Source organism: Pteropus alecto, unplaced genomic scaffold (assembly GCF_000325575.1).
Source record: "Pteropus alecto unplaced genomic scaffold, ASM32557v1 scaffold164, whole genome shotgun sequence".
Taxonomy (NCBI): domain Eukaryota; kingdom Metazoa; phylum Chordata; class Mammalia; order Chiroptera; family Pteropodidae; genus Pteropus; species Pteropus alecto.
The window spans coordinates 16,939,665-16,963,713 of NW_006439568.1; the positions used below are offsets into that span (position 1 = coordinate 16,939,665).

Consider the following 24,049-nt stretch of genomic DNA (forward strand, 5'->3'; position numbering starts at 1 on the left):
GCGCAAGAGGCACTACCAATAAATTATAGCCTGGTATGTGTACTCAAAGGCACTACAAGGAGGGAATTCAAGACATATGATAAGAGTCTTTTGGTACATAAGGGAGCTATGCTTAAAGTATTAGCACGGCTGCTATTGATAAAAAAGAAAAAAAATTATTTTTAAAAATCAAGGCACAAATGATTAAAGAAAATTTTCTCCACAGTGAACCAAATTTATGTTTTGGGGATGTAGATGCAACAGCAAAAAAAAATATTTTGAAAAATATTTTATACAATATAACCTGCATGACAGAGACTTGAAAATTAAGCTGTGTTATGATCAGTATAGTCTGAAAGAATCATCCACAGCCTTAACATTGTATAAGTTTAATGCAACACCTGAAATAGTAGCATAGAGAATACTACAGTGGGCTTTCCATCTGTACTGTATAATGTAATCACCTGAGGAGCTTTAAAGAATACTGATAAGTAGGTCCCATCCCCAGTGATTCTGATTTAATTGGTCTGAGGTGACCTTGAGCCATAAGATTTCTGAAAGTTCCCCCAGATAATTCAAAACTTGTCAAGGTTGAGAAGTTGGTGAGATAAACACAGTATAAGCTCTGCATTCTAGATTAACCACTATGATTTTCTACTATGAGTAGATGAGCCAAAGAGAAACAAGTCTGAGAAATTATCTATATTATAAAGATGACAGTCTATGTATGGTTAAATGGGTTACTCTAGATGTTAACTATCAACTTATAGGAAATTCAAGGCAGAAAAACATGTTAATAAAATTGTGGACATATGATCAACAATATCCGAACTGTGGGACATTCTACAGGAGAAATCCGATGTCTTAAAAACTAAAATTACAAGAAGAAAAAGCAAAGCACAGAAATGGAAGAATCTATATTTACAGAGACTTAAGAGACATTTTGCTAATTGAAACATCTGGACCTTAGTTGGATCCTGAATCAAATATCAAACTGTAAAAATACATTCATGTTATATGTATTTTAAACATCTTTATGACATTTGAAGAAATGTTAACAACTGGGAAAAAGGAGGAATTACAGATGAAATAAGCTGATAAAGATGAATCACTGGTATATGTGAATTCATTATATTAATCTCTATTTTTGTATATTTATCAAATCAAGGCATTATTATCAGGAAACGATAGGTGTGTCAACAGGCATCTTTCCCTTTACCTCAGGACCTTCCTGAAACTTTATTGAAATGCCTTTTCCAGTGTAAATCCATAAAAACAATTCCCATCAAAAAATAAAAACGTAATATTTTTTGCAAAACTCTAAAGCCCCACGTAAAACATTATCCTCACTATGCATCTGTACATGGTTCTACCGTCTTCCTGTCATTGGACACTGGCAGAAACCAGTACAGAGGAAAAGACTCTTAATAATAAGTAGTTCTTTTTCAGTGACCAGGTATGGTTATTAAAATTCCCAAGCAGAAGAATTCATAATTAACAATCTCAAGATTTTATGGTTAAAAAAAACAAGGTTGAGGTGAGGTGATGTTTTATGCTAACTATATTTACATTACTAAATAGAACATAAAATGTATATATCTTGAGTTATATATACAGCATTTCTCATATTCTTTCTGCCAATATACAGGAATCTTAGTTCTGATGTATTATTAGGGGCTTTTACTCCTGACTATCTTAAAAGTAGGCTAACTTTTTTCTTAGTAAACATAGGTTTCTGCTCCTCTCATCTTTCTTTGGAATTCACTCTACAAATAAATCTTTAATACTAATCTCTTTTCTTCCTTCTTTCTTTCATCATTTCTAACTCTAAAATTCCAGCCTTTCCTAATTATCTTCAATAGAACTGACATTCAATTTTCATATTTTGAAACTAAAATTGTTTCAAATATTATAGAATTTTTCTTGCTATCTCAAGTGAACATTTTAGTAATTTGAGATGTTATAGTTTATAAATGCTTTGTCATACTTTAGGGTAATGATGAGGATAGTGTAGGATCTAGAAAGAGTTAATAAAGTTTAACAGTGGAAGTACCAGGATAAATAATCCTGGAAAAAGGTTAAAAAGGAAATTAATAAATATTTTCAGATTATCATAGTATACAGAATTTTTTTTTTGTTATTGATGTGCAGCAAAAGGAAGAACAAAGACAAATGGATTGAACTTGCAAAGGTATGTTTTTTTTTAAACTCACTTTGAGAAATAACTTTCTAACAGAGTTGTTCTAAAATGAAAGTGCTGCCCTTTGAGGTAATAAACTCCCTATCACTGAATATGTTAAGGCAGAACCAGGAACACTGTACAATGTAAAATGAGAGAGGCCAGAATGCTAGGTGATTCCAACGTCCAAAGTCTATAGCTTCATAACAAAATATTTACTGCAATTGACATAAGAACCTATTTTAGGATATAAACCAATGTTGAAAGAGTAGGAGAAGTTTTGTATCCTATTTTAACGCATGCCCAAATTTATTCACTAATCAATAAATATTTATTGAGAATTACATACCTATACTGGTCTTAGTTTTGAGGATACAGTAGTGTAAGAAAATGAAAAATCCTACCTTCATGGTGCTTTTATAGGGAGGGGACAGGAGGGAAACAGAAGAAAACCAAGAGTGCAAGTAAGTTTACCACATGCAAAAGTTTCCCCAATGTATAAATTTCTGATTAGCAATATATTTCAGCCTAAATAAGTGTGGGATAATAATGATCTAAGTATCACTGAATCAGTAAGAGTAAATAGGCCAGATAGTTTTAATCAAACAGACTAATGCCTAAGTTGGTAATAAATTCATGTTACCATAATAAGTTCATCCTAAATTATAAGTCACCTATTCTTGATCCCTCGGCAGAAAAAACTCTAAAAACATCACTTCACACTTTGAAGTACTCTCATTTAATGTAAGTGCTCTAGCCGAATTCCTTTTTCAAAACATCATATTGACATTTAAAATACTTTTTTTCATTTAAAATACTTTTTATGTCATTATACATTTGTTTAAACTCACAGAACATACAACACCAAGAGTGATTTTGGGTGGAAAAAAATATACTTTTTAGGTACTCAGCAACCATCAGGCATTAGACCAGCACTGTACAAGAGAAATGCAATATAAGACATATGCAATTATAAATTTTCTAGTAGCCACATTATAAAAGAAAAAAAGGTTAAATTTTAATGTTTTATTTAACCTAATATAACCAAAATATTGTCATTCAACATAATAGAAAGATTAGAAAGATTAATAATATTTTACAATATTTTACATCCTTTTCTTCTTTCAGTTCTAAATCCTCAAAAACCAGTGTATATTTTATATTTAAAGGACATCTCAACTCAGACTAGCCACATATGGCTAGTGGCAATTCTATCTACAAGAATTAGTATATTTTAAACTACAGCACATCTTAATTCAGACACTAAATTTTCACAGGAGATACTTGATCTTATTGAGATTTAAATTTATTTAGATCATATTTAAATTTGATGAAATTTATAACTGTAAAAGTAGATTCATAAATCCAAGTTGTTCCAAATATATTTAAAAGTTATCTAATAACTGAGGCAAGTATCGGTTTCAAAATTTAAATTAATTAAAATAAAATTAAAAGTTCAGTTCCTTAGTTGCATTAGCCACATTTCAAGTATTTAATAGCCCCATGTGGCCAGTGAATACCATATTAGACAGTGAAGCACTGTTTCTATACAGTGCAGCAAAAAATTTCTGAAATTATTATTTTTTCCTTCCATTTCTTTTTATTTGAATCAATTAAGGTTGAAAACGGGTGAGGAGTTATTTATTTTTTGTTTAGAAATTATAATACAGAGAATCTTCCACAAGAACTGAGGCAGTTCCTCTGAACCAAAATTGTCAATGATCAAATAATCATAATAGTCTATTGGATTTCCTAAGTTAAGTGTTCCAACCCCAGTGGAGAGAAAATTTCCAATTCTCTTACTTGATTGAATATATTGCCATCCAGCTTGCATTCAAGTTAGAAACTTCAGTTACCTGGTTGTTACTAAATTCAGTCTTGTTAGCCATATAATATCTTAAAAAAAAAACCACACTCCTTTCCACTCTACCTTCAACTGTTGCTGCCTGAGTACAGGTACCCTTCTTTAATCACCTGGGCTATTTTAAAAGCCTCCTAAAACTAATTTTTAAGACATAGGGATGATTTTCCATTTGTCAACACCCAGGTAACCATCACTCAGAATAAAACATAGAGAGCATCTCCAGTACTCTATAAAGGTCCCTCCTGCCCCTGGCCACCCAATAACCCCCAGAAACAGGTAGACTGATGGGCTTTTGATTAGTTTTACTCTTCTAAAGTTATTATAAGTGGAATTATACATCATATGCTTTTTTGCCTGGCTTGGCTTCTTTTTATTAAACATATTATCTGTGAGGTTCATCCAAGTTGTTGCCTGTACCGGCAGATTTTTTTTATTGCTGTATTATTTGGAATATAAATATTCCAATATTTATCCATTCTCCTGCAGACAGGTACCCAGGTTGTTTTTGGTTTGGGGATATTTGTGAATAAAGCTTGTATGAAGATTAATAATGTTGGTTTAAGTATTAAAAGAACCCCAAATAAATGCTTAATATATGTGTTACCTCTTTCCCACAATTATATTAAAGTTACAGTAGAAACTGATGCTGTATATACTACACAGAATAGACTTAACACATTCAAAATCAGGTTCACATTTTAGACAAAAGACATGCCATGTATATTTTCAATCATTATACATGTTAAATGCATACACAATAAATTTATACCACATAAACCACAAACATTAACACCAAATGGATAACAAAATTTGACTCCATTTATTATCACATTTTAGCATCTGCTCTATATTTTCTAATGCATCAAGAAGAGATTAATCCAGGCAATCACAACAGAGAAACCAGTAATTGTCACCCTATCAGTCCCGGAAGACAAAGCATGTAAAACATGATATGTAATATTAAAAGATGCACTCCTAAGTGGGGTTATAAATAGTTGATTAGTGTTAATTTTGCCATATAGATATGTTCATTAAATTTGAGCACATAATATTTTTACTAGTTTGTAAAATTAGCATCAGCTTATTTTCTTGGCATTATTGTTACATTCATGTCAAGATAATGCTCAAGTATGGACTTTGAAAAGAGTGCTAATTTGCATGAATGTGTTAAATGACTGCTGTACCTGCTCCATGTAGAAGATAATATTAGATCATTTCTAAAAAATGTTTTATAAAAATCAGTATAATGTTATTCTAAAAGGAACTCAACTAGTCATTTTATTGATGATACATTGCTTCTCTAGTATTTTAAAGCAAAAGAAAAATGGCAAATAGTAATAAACTAACATTACTAATCGGATTCATTCAATAAAACACATATATACATGGACAGGGAACCTTTAGAAGACTATTCTTTTGTATAAAGATCACTTGTACTTTCCTATACTACCATAAAGCTGTAAATTCACACAAAGGAAAAAGATGAATGAAATCTTCACATTTTTCTCCTTACCTCCCATTCTCTGGCTGCTGCTTCATTAGTAGAATCCTCGTTTGTTTCAGATTCTTCCATCTTTTTTACAACTATAAATCCAGGTTCTCTGGTATATTCACCAGTATCTTCTGCATATATTTCTGGACTCCACTGAATGAAGAAGGCATACAAGTGGTCTGTCCTGTTAGAACAAGTGACTATTAATAGACCTAGTGCTCTGTGCTATTAGCTAGAATGACAAAATTATAGTTGTTAAATATCTTGAATAAACTTGAGAACTTAAAATACACACAAAATATACTACACTTTATTTATAAAGATAACAAAGCCCATTACCAGGAAGACATTAACTTAAATGTTTTAGGCTGTGTTCTATCAAGTTGTTCTAAGAAAACCATATTACGATTTTCCTTGACATGCTTTTGACCAGCTCAGATGCTGTCTATGGTAAGTCTTTTCTCTTAAAAGCAACTAGTGATACAAAAGAAAACTGAACCCACAATTTTGACATCATTACATGATGATATAATTATCTAAAATACAAGTAAACAATTTACTAATTCTCTATATTGAAACCTGGATAGTATACATAATTTTTCTAAGTTAACAGAAATTCTATATGTTTTGCGTTTAACTGTAAATGAAACAAGGAATATATCGTGCATTATTGGTTCAGGGATAGATTATCAAATCTTTTAAAGCTCTTGTTTCCCCTTTCAATTTTGTTTATTACAGTAAAGCCTATTGTTACAAAAGATAATATACACACATACCTTGTGTGCTTTGCTTTATTGTGCTACACAGCTATTTCATTTTTTACAAATTGAAGGTCTGTGGCAACCCTGCATGAGCAAGTCTACCGGCGCCACATTTCCAACAGCATTTGCTCACTTCATGTCTCTGTCACATCTTGATAATTCTCATATTATTTCAAAATTTTTCATTATTATATTTTTATGGTGATCTGCTATCAGTGATCTTTGATGTTACTATCATAATTGTTTTGGGGTGCCATGAACTGGCCCCATATAAAACAGCAAACCAACTACAAATATTATGTGTTCTGACTGTCCCATCAATGAGCCATTCCCCTCTCTCTCTCCCTCTCCTTGGGACTCCCTATTAGGAAATTCCTTAAGACACAACAACACTGAAATTTGGCCAATTAATAACCCATGGTGGCCTCTAACTATTAAAGTGAACGGAGAGTTGCATGTCTCTCGCTTTAAATCAAGTGTCTCTTGCCTGTCTAGAATTTTAAAATGGTATAAAGTGTAAAAACTTCCAGGCTGCCCAAAGTTGGTATTGAGTCAGGGAAAAAGTCTAAAGTCCTTTTACATATCAGGTGGTTTCTAATTCACTGATTCCCACAAAACTGAAGGAGTTTTTACTGGAGTTGTTCATTGATGATCACTAAAAATAATGTTGATGAAAGATGATTAAGTAATTTTGGGAATATAAACAGAAAACATGTTTAAAGAATTGAGTGACATTATAATAATAAAAACTCTTTGCAGCCTCAGACTTTTTTTGTGAACAAATCTTTTCAGTACTTAAAAAGAAAAAAGGGAGGGGTCAGAACTGGAACTGAATCACATCACATTCTTTCAATAAACAACATTCATCAATAGATACATAAACGAACTGGAAGTCCTATTTATTTTATTAAGTTATTTCCTATGATATTTTACTTTTTACTTGTAATGATTAATGAAAATTTATAATTTATAATCAATGTGTTAGTAATAATTGTAATAAAATAAAAATTTCTTCTGGGTTTAATAAACATTTGGAATAATGTGGTTGTTTATAGACAATTGTCTCTTGAACTTCTCTGTTCGTCTTGTGAGTAGAGTTACTGAGTACCATCTTCGTTCAGTCCTATCTTTTCAAGTGTATTAGCACAGGAAACTCCAAAGCATAGTCTTAGAAGGTAGAAATAATGTCTTCCTCTGGAGCAAAGGGGAACCATGCTTCCTGTACGTTATAAAAGATTTAGGTCCCCTAAATTTACGGTTCCTCTTCTGTAATGTAACCCATGGCGTATGCATCTGTCACCTTGCCTTCATATCACACCATGGGAATCGAGGCTCAAAGAATTCATGAAAATGCTGGTACTCTGACTATTGCTATTGTTGTGACTCCTGTTTTCTGCCAGCATGCATTAGATGAGGCAGACCAACTTGTTAGCAAGCAAGTAGGGTAAGCCTTAGGTCCTTCGCTATTTTGACAACAGTCACAGAAAATTTTAAAATAAATGCAATTTCACTATGTATACACACACATAAATGTGTTAAGTGTATATAATTTATTGCAAAGAAATATAATAAGAAATAAGAATATATGACATAATAAGATTCTATGAGGTAATAGTGAAAATACAAGTTAAAGGAGAAAAAGTAATGATGGACATTCTGTTCAAGAAGGGCACATTCAAGTAGTTTTTAATGAATAATGATAAATGGCAAATTGTTATGTTTAGATTCTACTAGACATATTTAAAAAATTAATGTAACAATTTTAACTTAAAATGTCAATATTTACAATACAGTGACAAAAGGCTTTCATTATAAAGTTATGATGAAAAATTTTATTATGAAGGGGATACAAAAAATAGTTTCAAGACCTCATCCTCTTAGAAATGAATTTAGTGCTATGTATATATATATATAGCAGGCATTCAGTAAGTATTTGAGGAGATTTTTACAGAGATTATACGTCATTACCTGCCTTGAGGTGGGGGCCATACCAGTTAGTATTTAGTTGTACCTTCTTGCGCTAAGATATTTTAAATAAGTTTCTTTACCACTAAAACCGGGTATATATGTTCAAATTTTTGGCATTAAACCCCAAAGGGGAATAACATTAAAACTGGGGTAAATGAAAGAGTATACAATCGGAGCTAAATTATTTTGAATAGACTCAATGTCAGCTTTTAATCATAAACTGTATGTTTCCAAATACTTTGTCCCTGGTATTAAGTGGCCACAAAATAATTTTAATTCAAAGAATCTCAATAATGTTTTTAAGTTTTCGTTGTTTGTTGTTTTACCTTTCTTGCGGCACAGCAAACCAATATTCATGTTTCTTATCTCTCTGTGCATACTGTTGCATCGTCGCACTTGCTTGGGATACGAATGTTTTCCTCATTGGTTTTCCAACTCGGAGACATAAAAACTTATGTAATCGATGCCTTCTCTTTTCTTTTAAAAGTGCAGAACCTAGAATTGATACGCAAATAGTGTTTCTTTAATTCTTATACACCATGCTTAAATAATTAAGATTAAATATGTTTACCTCCAAACTTCTGACAGATAATTACAGAATAAAAGTTCAATTTACTGACACTCACTTATGTGTATTCTCTTATGTAACTTTTTTTTTTCCATCAAAGGTACAGGTACAGCAAGACTAATGAACTAACAGCCATGTTATGAACTGAAATTATGTCTAAGGGTATCAGAAAAAAATGTGAAAGCTTTGGACATTTCTTAAGTTTTTATTTATAATCACCTCACTAAATTATGTATGTATGTATAATATTCTGTCTTCTAGAATAACTTAAGTTGGTAGAATTTTTAAAGGTTTAACTTTAATATAGTTGTTAGACAAAAATTTAACAAAAAATTTCTGAAGCTTTTACATACACATAAAGGTATGATAAAGCAATATTCTAGAATAACATTTTCTATCAGCTTTCTAGAATAACAAGTAAATAAGTTTGTAGAATTTTAAAGGTTTACTTTAATATGATGTTACATACAAAATTAAAGAAGTTTCTGAAGCTGTTACATATATGAAAAGGTGTGATAAAACAAACAATAATATACTAGATTTGGCCATCTGTTTGGACAATTTATTAAGCCTGAATTATCATGAACTCTTTCAATCAGAGATGCTGACATAAGGTAAATTAAGGGTCTGACGATGGGTTGAATTCAGGAATCTGACCTCAATTAGCTTACAAAGGCAGCATAGTATGGAGGAAAATGCACTTAGTTACACTCAGGAGATCTGAGTACTAGTCATGGCTTTTTTCTGTGTAATATGATGGAATTGGAAGGCACATAATCTATCTGAGCCCAAGTATTTGCATCTGGTTAAAAAAGTGAACTTTTACAATCCTTCCCACAGTTATATTCCTTAAATTTATTTTTTATTATTTTATATTTAAAAATTAACATATTATTTTATATTTATATTTATTAAAGTTTTATTATAAAGTCAATAAAGATTTAAACTCGGAATATTTTCCTATTATAGAATCTCAAGTTACTTAAAATTAGTTAATTAGCTACCAACCCCCTAACCTTAAAAAAAAAAAAAAAAAGAAAGAAACCAAATGTAACAATCTGGGGGCACCTGTCTAAACATATCTATCCACTTTTCTCCTTTCAATATTTTGTCAAAAGAGAGCCTTCTCCCATCGAACTCTGCACCCAAACCAACCCTCTAAAATCGAAAGTTTACCATATTACTGGGTTAAACAGAACCCCTTATTTTATCTTTTCAAAGATTCTAACACATGGATATCAAATGAAGATATTCATGCCAGCATTCTTTACAGAGGAAATAGCTTAACAATATGAACTGTTAATGACAACTGAATGTCTTAACAATATGAAAATGGTTAAATTACAGACCATTAAAAACCACATTTTCAAAGAACTATAATGACATGGGAAAATGTTCCTGACTTAAAATGTTAAGTGAAAAAAGCAAAATACAACACTACATACAGTATAATCTTGATTTTATATAAAAACACATATGTATAAATACATATAAATAAAATCGAAATTGTGCGTGTATGTGTGTGTGTGTATGAAAACATACCAAATGTTAACAATGATCATCTCCAGGTGATGAATTCCAAGTAACTTTTATCAATTTTCTAAAAACTTCCTCTATTTTTGTCAAATGATCATTAATGAACACTCATTATTTCAGATTAAGAAAAAATATTACAAAAGAAGTATTCAATCTTTTATAGAACTTGCTTTGAGTAAATGAATTCCTTAACATCTACTGAATACAAACCTTAGGTCTTTGGGGTATCTAAATAAGATAATGGAAAGAAAACTTGGCATTTTTAAAACCAGATCAAACCCCTATTCACTGCTGGTGGGACCGTAAACTGGCGTGGCCACGTGGAAACAGTTCGACAGTTCCTCAAAAAACTAGACACAGAATTACCACAGAATCTAGCAAATCCAATTTTGGGTATATATCCAAAAAAAAAAAAAAAAATTGAAAAGAGGAACTCAAACTGATATTTGCACTCCAATATTCACAGCAGAATAGCCAAAAGGCTGAAAAACTCAAATGTCTATCAATGAAGGAACAGATAAAGAAAATGTGGTATGAATAATGGAATATTATTCAACTTTAAAAAGGAAGGAAATTCTGACACAGGCTACAACAGTTGAAACTTGAAGGCCTTATGCTAAGGAAAATAAGCCACATACAAAATGACAAATATTATATGATTACATTTATATGAGGTACCTGGAGACAAAAATTCATATAGACAAAAAGTAGAATGGTGGTTGCCGGGGGCTTGGGGGAGGGAAGAATAGGAGTTACTATTTAATAGGCACAGAGTTTCAGTTTGGGAACATGAAAAAGTTCTGGAAGTGGATGGTGGTGATGGTTGCACAGCGATGTGAATGGACTTAATGCCACTGAATTTCACATTTAAAAATGGTTAAACTGGTAAATTTTATGTGTATTTTAATAAAAATTATTAAGTTAAAAAAATGAAAGTTCATATATAAATTGGATTAATCTGGAATCAATATTGCAATAGAATATAAGAAATGTCAGCCAAGATACCTGAGCTGCATCTCGCTTAAAATATATTAAGCAGAAGCACTGCATATTAGAAATAAAAGACGATTCCTATAATTTTCATAAATAACCAGTACCAAAAAACAAACTGAAAGAGAAAATGGTGTTTTAATTTATCTTTAGTGCTGCTTTCAAGGAAAACATTTATCCAGACAATGATGAAACTTCTGGATACTTGGAAGAATTTAAAGAATATATTTTTATGTTTAATGTATTTTTTTTAAAAAGTTGGGATGACTTTGACAATTATAAATTGCCATTAGGATATTATGTATGTAATGAAAAAAAGACATTTTAATGAGGTAATGTATCAAAAGCTAAAAAAGAAAATGAAGAAATCAAAGGTATTACAGAATTTGCATATATTTATTTTAAGAAATAAGTTGTTTAAAGATAGAAGGTGGTGAGTTGAGAATGTTTAAACATGGTGGAAAATATGCTAATTATGTGTATAATCCATCGTGGGATGAGAAAAAACAAGACAGTAGAAACTGGAGACTATATGTTTGTCCCAGAGAAACACCAGTCATGGGCCACTGGATTATCCTTTGGAGTAGCCTAAGATATAGCAGCTTTTGAGTCAGTGAGGAAACGAAGACAATATGCAATAAAGTGGACTTTATATGCTCTCTAACACTTACCTTCTATTTCAACAGTTGCTGTTTTATGCTTAATTTCTTTTTGTGACACCTGTTGAATATTTTCCCTTTGCTGTTTAGTTTGTTGCATAGTATGGGTTTTCCAGAGTTTCCGTAGCTCTTCTACCTCTGTCTCTGACTCCTGGTTTTGTTCCTTTCCTTGTTTTCCTCTGTTGCCAGTTTGCTTTTGTTTACATTCTGTTGCTTCCCCACAAGACATACTTTCTTTCTCATCCTGTTCTTGGTGTAGTGAATTCTCATTAAGAAAATCCTGGTCTTCATTACCTTTTATACTTATGCTTTCTTCTTTAGCGCCTGATGTTTCTTGAAAAGTATCTGTAGCCTGATCTCCTTCCTTAATGGCGACTTCAAGATTATTTAAATCAGTTTTAAGAGAAAGAGCCTCAACTTCATTTGCAGACTGTCCAGAATCAGATTTTAACTGGTCAGGAGTACCGGTAGACTCTGATATGACTGTCAAACATTCTACTCCACTCTGATTGACAGTCTGCACAGATTCTGATGACGCACCAGATGATTTATCTTGCCGCAGCTCATCTGAAGAGACAAGCTCCTCCCGAATAGGAGAGAGTTCTGATTCTGTGAACACATCTTCAGAAAGAGACTCCTCAGTGCTCCTAGGAGCAGTGCTGGCACTATCATTACCTGCATCGCGGATTCTTGAGTCTATTTCATCAGTATTACTTCTTGCGATTTTCTTTAAATGGCAGAAGTCCCTTCCTGATAACTGGTCTATCTCTCTGTCAGTAAACAAAATTAAAAGCAATCAGACTTTTTAAGTTGTAGTCCTTTCTATTCTAACATTGAATTAATGTTACTAAAAAGGCTTCTCTTAAAAGTATATCAAAATTTTGATTTATTCATATAGACCAAGTAATAGTCAAGTTTTTGCATCACTTGGGTTAAGATCTTAGAAACATCAATATAAGATTTCTTGAATTAATCTACCTGGAGTTGATGGTAAGTTTGGGATGAAGCTATAATTCTAAACTAAAATTTATTCATTGATAGAATATAATAAGCTCATATTTTTGACTAAATTTTAAATTTCTTAATAAAGTAATACACTGATTGATATTTCATGTATGTGCACACACACGATGCTTAAATTTAAGTAGAGATTAAAGTAAAATATATGCCTCAGATGCAAAGCCTAAATTCAACCTGAATAGAAATGAGGCAAAAGTACTTATAGGAATTCTTCAGGCTACCAGGAACAGCTCTTAATAACAATTCAAAGAGAACTTGTTCAGCTAAAGGGTTTTGATAGTAGACAGTTGAATGGTTCATAATTACATCTAGATTTCCATTTATAATGGCACTGGTATATGTAAGCAGTAATGTTAAAAAGTTAGATAGTTTAAGTTCTAGAAGGAGGAAGTATAAACGTTTATAGTATGAAATATAAGTTGGCAATTTAAAACGATGGTTAAAAGTAGCTTTTGATAAATGGAAATTGCATGAGTTTTTAGTGGAAAATCTATTAACATTAATGCAAGTTTGAAAATAAAAAAAGACTGGAAAGTAAGTCAACAAAGATAACTGGCTGTCTCTGGATGGTGAAACTAACACCTTTCTTCTTACTCTAATTTTTGCTATTTTTTCAAATTTTCTATAATGAGTATGCATAATTTTTATAAATAGGATAGGAAAAATTATTTTAAAAATCATTAATTAGTTTAAGTCGAATTCATATTTCTGCCTCTCTTGCATCTGACTCACCTTAAGAAACAAAAGCATCTAACTTGTGCTTTTAAATATTGTAACAGTGTCATCTACTGGCGATTCACTCTAACTGCATACATAGGATCTCAGAACTAGTTAAGTTTTGAGAAACAATACTTGTACATTTAATAAGACTCTTAGGTAAGAGAGAAAGTTAACAAACCTAACAGGATACATATTTAGATAAGTGCTTTAAGCTTCACAGTTAATATGCTGAAATACTAAATATTTATTTATGCCAGTGATGCTGCTACTGTTCAGTATATTTCCAGAACGGTACCTTTAAATGACTTCCCAAGCAGTTTAAGACAAAAGAAAACCAAACAAATTTTGTACCTCATTTTTGCCATAAATGACATTACTCTGCAAAACCATTTCATTTACATGATTTGTTACAAATATTGTTTTAATCAATTCATAAGAGAGGATTAAAAGATATTTCTTTTTGGAAGAATTTTTTTAAATGTTTGGATCAAATGCAAATCTTTCCAGGTGACATTCTAAATGATAAAACAGTGATTTGCAAGGAGTCCTACAGCATCCTTGTAGAAGTTACAAATCATTCAGCATGAGAGGATCCCAAAGTATCATAGTACAAATAAAAAGCAGGGCAACAGAAAGTTAATCTCACCAATGGCTGACAATATATACATACATAATCTGTTTCTCTTTTAATCTAATCCTTCACTCCTTCACCTGTCTCATCCCTCCATCCACTCCAACAATCCTTATTTGCTGAAACTGACTTTGAAGATCTATAAAAATAACCGACACTAGAGGAAATCCTAGGAATTCTCTGCACCTCTATATGAGTTTAGCAAGCCAAAATAATATCTATTGAGTGGAAGGTATAACGAAGACTTTTTGAATAATGAAGTTTATTCACCACAGGTATCCTAACAACTCATAAAGTTTGCCTCAAAAACAAAAATAATTTGCTCTCCTTCTCCTTTGTAAGTAGTTCTATCCAACAAGTGTTAATTTTAAAACAGCCTTCGCCATCCCTGTGGGCTGGGGCTAATACGGGGACATATCAGTATCAGGTTAAAGTGAAGTCGGTTTTTAAACCGTTGACAGAGTAATGAATGGAAGAATGGGAGAGTTCTTTTCTATTACATATTAATTTTCATCCTTTCTACTTCCTTTCTTTGTATTCCTACCTACCTTTTATCATCTCCTTTTATTTCTCATTCCTCCTTTTCTCTCTGGTTATTCCTTTGGTCAAGCACATTATTTTCAAAGACTGTGCTGACCTGTAGTCTCACACCTATGTTATCTGAATCACAATCAAAACCACACATAGCCTGACCAGTATATTCCAATGTTAACTCTTTATATCTGTGTAATTTTGGTCAAGCACATTATTTTCAAAGACTGTGCTGACTTGTAGTCTCACACCTATGTTATCTGAATCACAATCAAAACCACACATAGCCTGACCAGTATATTCCAATGTTAACTCTTTATATCTGTGTCATTTTGGGGTCTTCTCTCCTATATTTTACACTTTTCTGAGAAAGAAGGATGTAAACATATAAATTAATAAATAAAAAACAAAGCTGTGTTGCTATAGCAATGTCAGGTCTTTGCTCATGTGTCCTTCCCAAGTCTCACTCCTAACTCTTCGGGGTCCTCTAAGGAAAATGTGAAAGTGACCCTTGATTACTTATATCACCTTAAATTACTCATATAAATAATTTAGAACTTTGAATGCTATGTCTGAATAAAAAAGCTGATAAACATTGTATTAAATGAGCACTATAGGTTATTTTATAAAATATCTGGTTCTCTGACCAAATATACAAATATAAACCTAAAGCAACTCTTAACTATTCTAAGTGCATTAGGAATAATCTTCTAAATACTACATATAGTTTTGTTTCATTATTGTTAAAATGAAAAGCAGCTACAATAAAACTAATAAAAATAATTAAGAGTATTAGATTAGGGTCAACTATCTAGATGCAATAAAATTGCAAAGGAGTATAAATACCACTCTTACATGGGTAAGGATTCCTTTATTTTGCTATCCAAAATTTCTTTGTACATTGCAGCTGACATCACCTCTTCCATTGGACACATGATCCCATATTCCTCACAGCCATTCTCTTGAACCAAGGGGTCAGTTTTATGTGGATCAAACATTATATTATTTGGTGTAACTAGCAGCACACCACTGACTGTGCCCTAAGATAAAAAAAGAAAATAATGTTTAATCTTCGAATTTGAATTTTCAAAAAGTATCCCAGCTATTTTTACTAATTTTCTTATGTCAGTCCATCTCCTACACATAGAAGTAGTACATTCATGCACTAAGGTATTCTCATGAAAACGTTTTTAATAACACCCAGCTTTTCACAGTAAATTTTCCTCTTTAGGAGAGACAAAATACAAAGAATACTATATTCACTCTCAAACAACCAAATCAGGTATTAACATTTGCAGACTCAGTAAAATACTGAGTTACATAAGCAAGAGCTTTTGTAATATAAGATGGGACTGTAAAGTCCTGCAAGGCACGAGCCATGTTTTACATTAACGTGTGTACTGCCTCCTGCGTTGCTCCATTACTACAGGTACCAAATATAGTTTTACGTACACATTGCTGGTTTAATAAATAATGTTGATGATTCGATCCATTATAAAAAAAATAGCATAATCTCTTCAAATACCTTTTTAAAAAATCTGTTTCACTTGACTCTGCTACTACCTAGCTATGCGACCTTGAGAAAGGAAAGCTGCTGGGCCTCAGTTTTTAATCAATAAAATTAAATAGATTAGATGACTGCTAAGATACACAGTAATCATTTTAATTTAATCATGAAAAGCCATAAAATTTTAAATACATTTATACAAATGGTGATATAAATATCAGAGTCCATTCCTCTTGTTTCGAATGTTTTGTATGTAACATGCTTTATATACATTATTGCTCATTTAATTGTCACAGTCAGCTCTGAGATGAGTATTTAGATGAAGAATTTAAAGTTAAGAGACTAGGCAATTTGTCCTAAATAATAAATTACATAGTTAACTAATAAGTGGGAGAACCAAGATTCAAAATCTAGGCAGTCTGTGCTTTTAACTAAAATCTCTCCAACATTCGAGTAACAAACTATATAATCACTCCAATTCAAATGCCAAATAGTCTTTAACCCGATTTTTAAATTCCCATTCCACTACATTCTGTAAGTGTAAAAATGAAGAGCGAGACAGAATTCTAAAAACAAACCAAATGGTTACTTCAAAGTTGTCTTGTTTTTATGAAGCTATTAAGGAAAAGAAAAACTTAAATCCTGTTTGATTTGGTATTGCACCTTCCTTCCAAGTCCATATTCATCTCTGTGAATTCACCCAGCTTAATTTTAAGAACATGAAACTTAAGTTATGACATACACTACCTATAAAAATAATCAAGTAAAAAAGTTAAAAAGAGAATCCCACTAAAAATGGTCACCCAACTCCAAGTGGAAAAAAGCTATTACAAATATCCAAGATAATAAAACATGCTTATTATGTGTAGTAGTAACTGTATGCAATACTATAGAGAAAAATCTATGTGTGCATATATTTTGGTGGGGCAAAGAAAATCAATCTGAAACTCTGAAGAGCATTTCTTTTAGTTCAGACAGACCACGGACCACATAAATCAGGAGTAACTTCATACAAACCACAGCCTAATCATTTTTTGATCAATATTTTAAATAGATTCAAATATATTAATTTCTATTCCTGGATCACATGCCCACTCGAGCCAATGAGGGATGGTAAGGTATGTTGTAGGAACATTTATGCTGCAAGGGATAATCCAAGAAATAATCAACAGCAGAATATCTACAATGTAAAATAAAACCTTAATATATACTCAATATATTCAAGAATATAAAAGAAAGATTGTACATGGTTTAAGTAGGGACCATGAAGATATAAGATACACAGTTTGAACTTATATAGATGAAAAATACACTGGACAGAATAGCAGATTAGACACGGCATAAAAACATTAGTGAACATAAATATACAGCAACTGAAATTGTCTAAAACAAAAAGAGAGGGAAAAAAAAGAGAAGAGTACCAGTGAGATATGAGACACAGGTCAAGCAGCCTAAAACATGCATAATTAAGAGTTCTCAAAGAAGAGAAGAGGATGGGAGAGAAAAAAAATATTTAAAGAAATACGGCCAAAAAGTTTACAAATTTGATGAAAACTATAAACCCACTGATCCAAGAAGCTAAATAAACTTCAAAGAAAAAAAAAAAATACACCAAAGCACATCATAATCAATTGCTCAAAAGAGTGCTAAAGAGACCATTTTAAATGCAACCAAAGAAAAACACATATTTTGTAAAGAACACCAAATATAAAAATAACAGAAGACTTTTCTTCAGAAACAGTACAAGCCAGAAAACAATGGAATTTGGAAAGAACATCTTTAAAATTCGGAAAAGAACTCCCTGTCAACTTAAAATTTTATACCCAGTGAAAAGATCTTTCAAAATACAAAGAAAATGTCAAAGACAGCGGGTAGTAAATAAGTTTATGAAAATATGTTCAATATTCTAAGTCATTAGGGAAATGCAAATTAAAACAATGAGTTACCACTAACTCTGACAACAACAAATGCTGGTGAGGGTGTGGAGCAATAGCAATTCTTATTGACTGCTGGTAGGAATGCAAAACAATGCACTTTGGAAGACATTTTGGTAGTTTCTTACAAAGCTAAATGTAGTCTTACCATAAGATTTAGATCTAGCAATCACACTCCTTAGTATTTACCCAAATGAAGAAAAAAACTTATGTCTACACAAAAATGCGGATGTTTATGAAGCTGTATTTATAAGTGCTCATCTTGAAAGCAACCAAAATGTCTTTCAGTTAGTGAATGCATAAACTGTGGTACATCTACATAGTGAATTCTTATTCGGCAATAAAAAAAAAATATATCTGTCAAGCCATGAAAGACATACAGGGCTCTTAAATACATATTGCTAATTAAAAGAAGCCAAACTGAAACCATATAATCATATTATGTAATTCTAACTAAATGACATTATGAAAAAATCAAAACTATATATATATAGACAGTAAAAATAGCAGCAGTTTCCAGGAGTTCAGCTGGAGGAATGCACGAATAGGCAGAGCACTGAGGAGTTGCAAGGCAATGAAACTATTCTGTAAGATACTGGAATGGTGGATACATGTCATTATACATTAGTCAAACCCAATAGATAATGTAAAACACAGAGAGTGAATTCTAAGGGAGATATGAAAACCAATTTTAAATAAAGACAAAAGCCAAAGTAAAACAATGAAAAAGATAAATCATGTTAACACTAATCAAAAGGAATCGAAAAATGACTAAAGTATCCATCAAAGCAGATTTCGTTGCAATAAATATTATTGAGAATAAAGTCTTTCATAATGAAATACATAAATTCATCAAGACAATATAAGAATATTATTTTTATAACAAATGGCAGTTTCAAAATATATGAAAAAAAAAACCGATAGAAATGAAAGGAGAAACAGACAAATAAACAAATATAGTGAACTATTTCAACATCTTTCTGCCAATAATTGATGGAACAAGTAGAAAATCAGTATAGATACAGAATAACAACACTATCACTCAACTTGAAATAACTGATATTTATAGAATAGTCCTCCCAATAACTGCAGAATACACATTGTTTTCAAGTGCACATGTAACGGTTATCAAGATATACCACATTCTAGATTATAAGTCTTAAATTAAGTAGTATGTTCTACAACTACATGGAATAACATTAGAAATCAGTAACAAAAAATACTTAGAAAAATCCTCAAATACTTAGAAACTAAAACACTTCTAAATATTCCACAGGCCAAAGAAGAAATAAGGAGAAAGTATTATAAACTAAATGAAAATAAAAATACAACACATTAAGATTGTGAATGCAGTTAAAACAGTATGTAGGGGAAAATTTATAGCACTAAAACGCCTGTATTTCAAATACTCATAATTAATGAATTATGACTATGAAGTAGTTATAATTCTGTCTTTAAAGTTGGTATCATGTTATAGTTACTCTCTAAGCAATACCTGGAGTTTATTTTGCAACTCTGTGTTACTTTACTATATTCTCTTGGCAGACTAGAAATTCTTTGCTTAGTAAAGCAGTAAGGTGTGGTATATGAAAGAGATTGAAACTGGGTTTGAATTCTGGCCATGACAGAGAAACCCTGGACTTGTTAACCTTTTCTGACAGTTTTTCTTTTTTCTGTAAAGAAGGTATAGGACCACCTATTGAACAGTATTATTTTGAGTTGGTAAAAAATTTAAAACACCAAAACACAATTTCTGGCATATACTAGTTACTCAATAAATAGGAGTTATCTTCATAGTTGTGTTATACTAAGTTTGCAAGAGTTAGCATTGCAAAGAGTACACAAGAGTGGTCATTTTACATCAGCTTTTTGAAACAGTCTACCAAACAGCGAATTAATTGTACCTTATTGTAGTAAATGTATTTATATCCCATTGCCTTTAACAATTTGCAAGAGGCCACTAGATTGTTAGTTACGGGCACTGCCCACATTAACCCAAACTATTAGTTCCATCAATACTTTTTAAAAATTTTAAAAGCATTTGCTGATGTCAATGACTCAAAATGTAAATGCAAAACTGTCATATTTTAGTAATAAACAAAACATAATTAAAAGTTTTTTTTTTCTAAGATACTATTCATTACCTTGCCACTGGTAATATATTTGCAGTTAATTTTTAGAAATTTCTCAGTAAATGCTTCTTCCTCCTCAGAAGTTGAAGATACAACTCGTGCAGGTCGAATACCAGTAAAAGTAGAGGGCGTTGCTTCTTTTGGGTGTACTACATCAGGAGTCTTTAAAAATATAAGTAAAAGCACTTCAGAGAACTAAATAAAAATAAGCACATTATTAAATCCAAATGAACAGCTTTCTTCAGTAAATGTTCTTCCCTCTCATCATATTCTGGAGGTCAGCCCAAAATGTTCTTATGCAGGAAATATAGGTAAGAATGATACTGTTTTCATTTTCAGTAAAGATCCGTAACACAGCTTACACTTACATTTTTGATGATTTTGTAATGGGGGATATACATTTATGAATCATGTATCATATTTAGAGAATGCTGAAAATTACATTTCCCCAACCTTATCACCCCCTCAACATTCAGTTGCTCCTGAATTAAACTACTGGTTCTGATAAGACCATTTAATATATCCCTCAGGTGTTAGGAGCAAAGAAAAGATGAAGTGACTGTGATAACTAGGAATTTAGCAGAACCCATTCACTGGAAGAGCCTTTTAAAATCTCAAGCTATAAAAAAATTATCAATACCGTTCTACAAAGTATTAAATAGTTAGATCACAGTTTCTTAACATTTTTAGTGCCATGGACCGACCATTCTCTCAGTGAAGCCTATGGACCTTCTTCTCAAAATGTTTTTTTGAATACATAAAAGTTTACAAAGAAAAACAAATTGAACCATAATCAAAATATTTTTTAATTGGAGATATAATAACATATATACTCTTTTTTAATATATTAAATAACAAGATCTAGTGGTGACTCTGGTAATAATTTTCAAGTAGATGACTATAAACATTTTGTGTTATGTACAACTCTAAAGTAATTTAAAAATACGTGCGTTCTATTGGGGACAAAGTCAGTTACGCCTGGTGTTACTCTATAGTTTGCTGCTTATAGTGTTAATTTTTAAAAAATGTTAGATTTCAATTAAAATGTTTTATATCCAAATTCACAGATTCTTCAGAATTCAGTCACCCACATCTTTGTTTTAAATACCTCCACAGGCGCCTTTCATATATTATGAGTAAATGCACAATGCCTTGAAGAATAGATTTCATAGGAGTAAGTTTCTTCAGAGTTCTGAGCTAAAATCAGCCACTCTGCTACTAATGCCTAATAGTTCTGATCTGGTCTTTTGAAATAATAAGCCTGCCTCCTTTGCAATCTCATAGCTTTTAAGATAATGAAAAGAGCTATCTAATTTTAATAACCTTTTTCTACTCTAATTAATAAACCTATATAGGACAGAATGTTTACACTTCCTTTCTAAACATCATATAGCCCCCCTAAGATGTAGGGCTGAATCCTTAGCACTTGGGCAGACATTCTTTAAAGGAATAACAGACCAAAGCAGAATACTGTAAAAACACTGTATTTAATATACTATATATTTTAAAAAATCTAAAATGGAATTACATTTTAACAGTTGAATGACACTGTTCAATCATTAATAGCTATTAACAAGATCCTTAATCTTTTCAGTTTATGATGCAAATTAATAACTTTACACTCATCCTGTTGTCTCAGGTAATTACTATATCTAAGTTTTGATCATGTATAAATTCATTTAGCACAAATAATTAAATAAGGATATTAATATTAATGGATATTTATGAATACTTATATTTAAGTGTATTATATTGACTATTTCATTTAATTTTCAAAACATTCATATTAGCTATATACTATTACCTTAATTTTTAAGAAAACTTAATGCTACAATCTAGACTTTTCAAAATTTTGCTTTAGGGTTTGAAGCACAAGCTAAATTAGCCTAAGGCTAGAGTGGTCTCCTTTGGCACTGCCCCTTATGAATACAGATCCTTTAAATCCCATGGGAAAATGGCATGGCCATTTTCAAGAAGGTATTCTTGCATCGTTTGGTCCAGCAATACCTTTTGTTAGAATCTGACTTCCATTTTCATCAATGATGAGGACAAGTGTAATATATTCCTTTCAGGGGACTATATTCTAAACTACAGTGTTGTCATACTTATGCAAATAAGATATCCAACTTATGCAAATAAGATATCCATTTGAAAAAGACACCATTGCTCTCTCATGCTCCTGCTCTTTCTCTCTCCCCTTTCCTCCCCTCACAAACATTAATAATTTGTGTTTTATTACTAGTGTGCTATTTGGTATCTTAAATTTTCAGTGCAAATTAGAGCAGAGAAGGAAATAATGTCTTTTAAAATCAGCAGAGCAACATAGAAGACTCTCCCATAGGAGTTGAGCCATTTAATGAATAGCTTTTTAGGTGTAAACATAATTATTAGGTCATTAGGAAAATGGGAAATTCTGATTAATAGTAATTTACATAGAAAAGGCACAAAAATATAATTTCGGAGATTTATTCAAAATCATTAAATCAAGTTTGGTTACTTGAAATTCATTTGTAAAATATAACTTATACAGAACATTCATTCCTTAAAAATGCTAAATTAATCCATTATTAATTACTTGGAGTTAATACTTGAAAGAATGACTAAGATAATAAATTATTTTTTAAAAGGCAGTGTGTCAAAATGAACTCAAGAATTCTAAGTACTATATAAATATTCGTAAAAACTGAAATAAAAATCAAATAGAACATGAACTTCCTATCATGATACCTTCATATTTGTTAGGTAAAACTTCTCCCTTAAATTATTATATGGTATTTATAAGAGAGAGTTGATGAGTATCCTTAGACCACCAGCACCACCACCAGTAAATCAACTTACGCTGTTTTAATAAGAATGTTTTATTTTAGAAACTGGGATTTACACACTTAAGTAAAAAAATAAAAAGGTGAAATTTTGCTCTAACAATAGACAAAGTAAAATAAAAAAAAAAAACGATGATATATACATATACGGTGAGATTTCTTCATAGCTATCTTTGAAAAGCAGAGACACTTACAGTGGTCTTATCAAATTCAGCCTCAGATGATGTTGGTGACAGGGGACTTATAGGGCTTAGAGATGGAGAGCTTTCAACACTGGAGACATATTCAGGATCAGGAACATATAAAACCTGAAAGAAAACATTCACACAAACTGAAAAATTAATAATCAGATAGTGTTCTATTACCAAGTGCCATTAACAATGACCTTCAGCAATAAATAGAAAAAATAAAAATCTTCAGATTAAAATATTATAATAATAATTCTAACAAAGTTAAAAAACATTTAAATTCAATTTAGAATTTATATATAATAAAATATAAGAGCCCTGCTTCTAAGGGACTTATGTAGAATGGGAGGCATAAATTCAATAATTATAATACTGAGATATAAGCATTTGTGATATGTAGAAACTTACATAGAAATATTAATTTAGAATCTAGTGATGACTATATTCTTAGGTTTAAAAAAACAACTAAAGTTTATAATATTACTGTTCAAAAGAATGACTTCTAACTATTGCCCACAATCAGATAGTAGGTGATGGCTATGATCTGATAGTTTGATAATTCATATTG

The 24,049-nt window shown here is 31.3% G+C and overlaps 1 protein-coding gene across 7 annotated transcripts in view; it reads right to left on the reverse strand.

Moving 5' to 3' along the window:
* OXR1 (oxidation resistance 1) overlaps window positions 1-24,049 on the reverse strand; it is a 304,617-nt gene that overhangs the window by 29,704 nt on the left and 250,864 nt on the right. For all 7 annotated transcript variants that reach the window (XM_015593002.2, XM_025050061.1, XM_025050062.1 and 4 more), the window contains 6 exons: window positions 23,488-23,601; window positions 20,484-20,633; window positions 15,754-15,938; window positions 12,009-12,766; window positions 8,570-8,738; window positions 5,536-5,698 (listed from right to left, as the gene is read on the reverse strand). In XM_015593002.2, coding sequence (XP_015448488.1) covers window positions 5,536-5,698; window positions 8,570-8,738; window positions 12,009-12,766; window positions 15,754-15,938; window positions 20,484-20,633; window positions 23,488-23,601 — 1,539 coding nt within the window. The remainder of the gene's footprint in view (window positions 1-5,535; window positions 5,699-8,569; window positions 8,739-12,008; window positions 12,767-15,753; window positions 15,939-20,483; window positions 20,634-23,487; window positions 23,602-24,049) is intronic.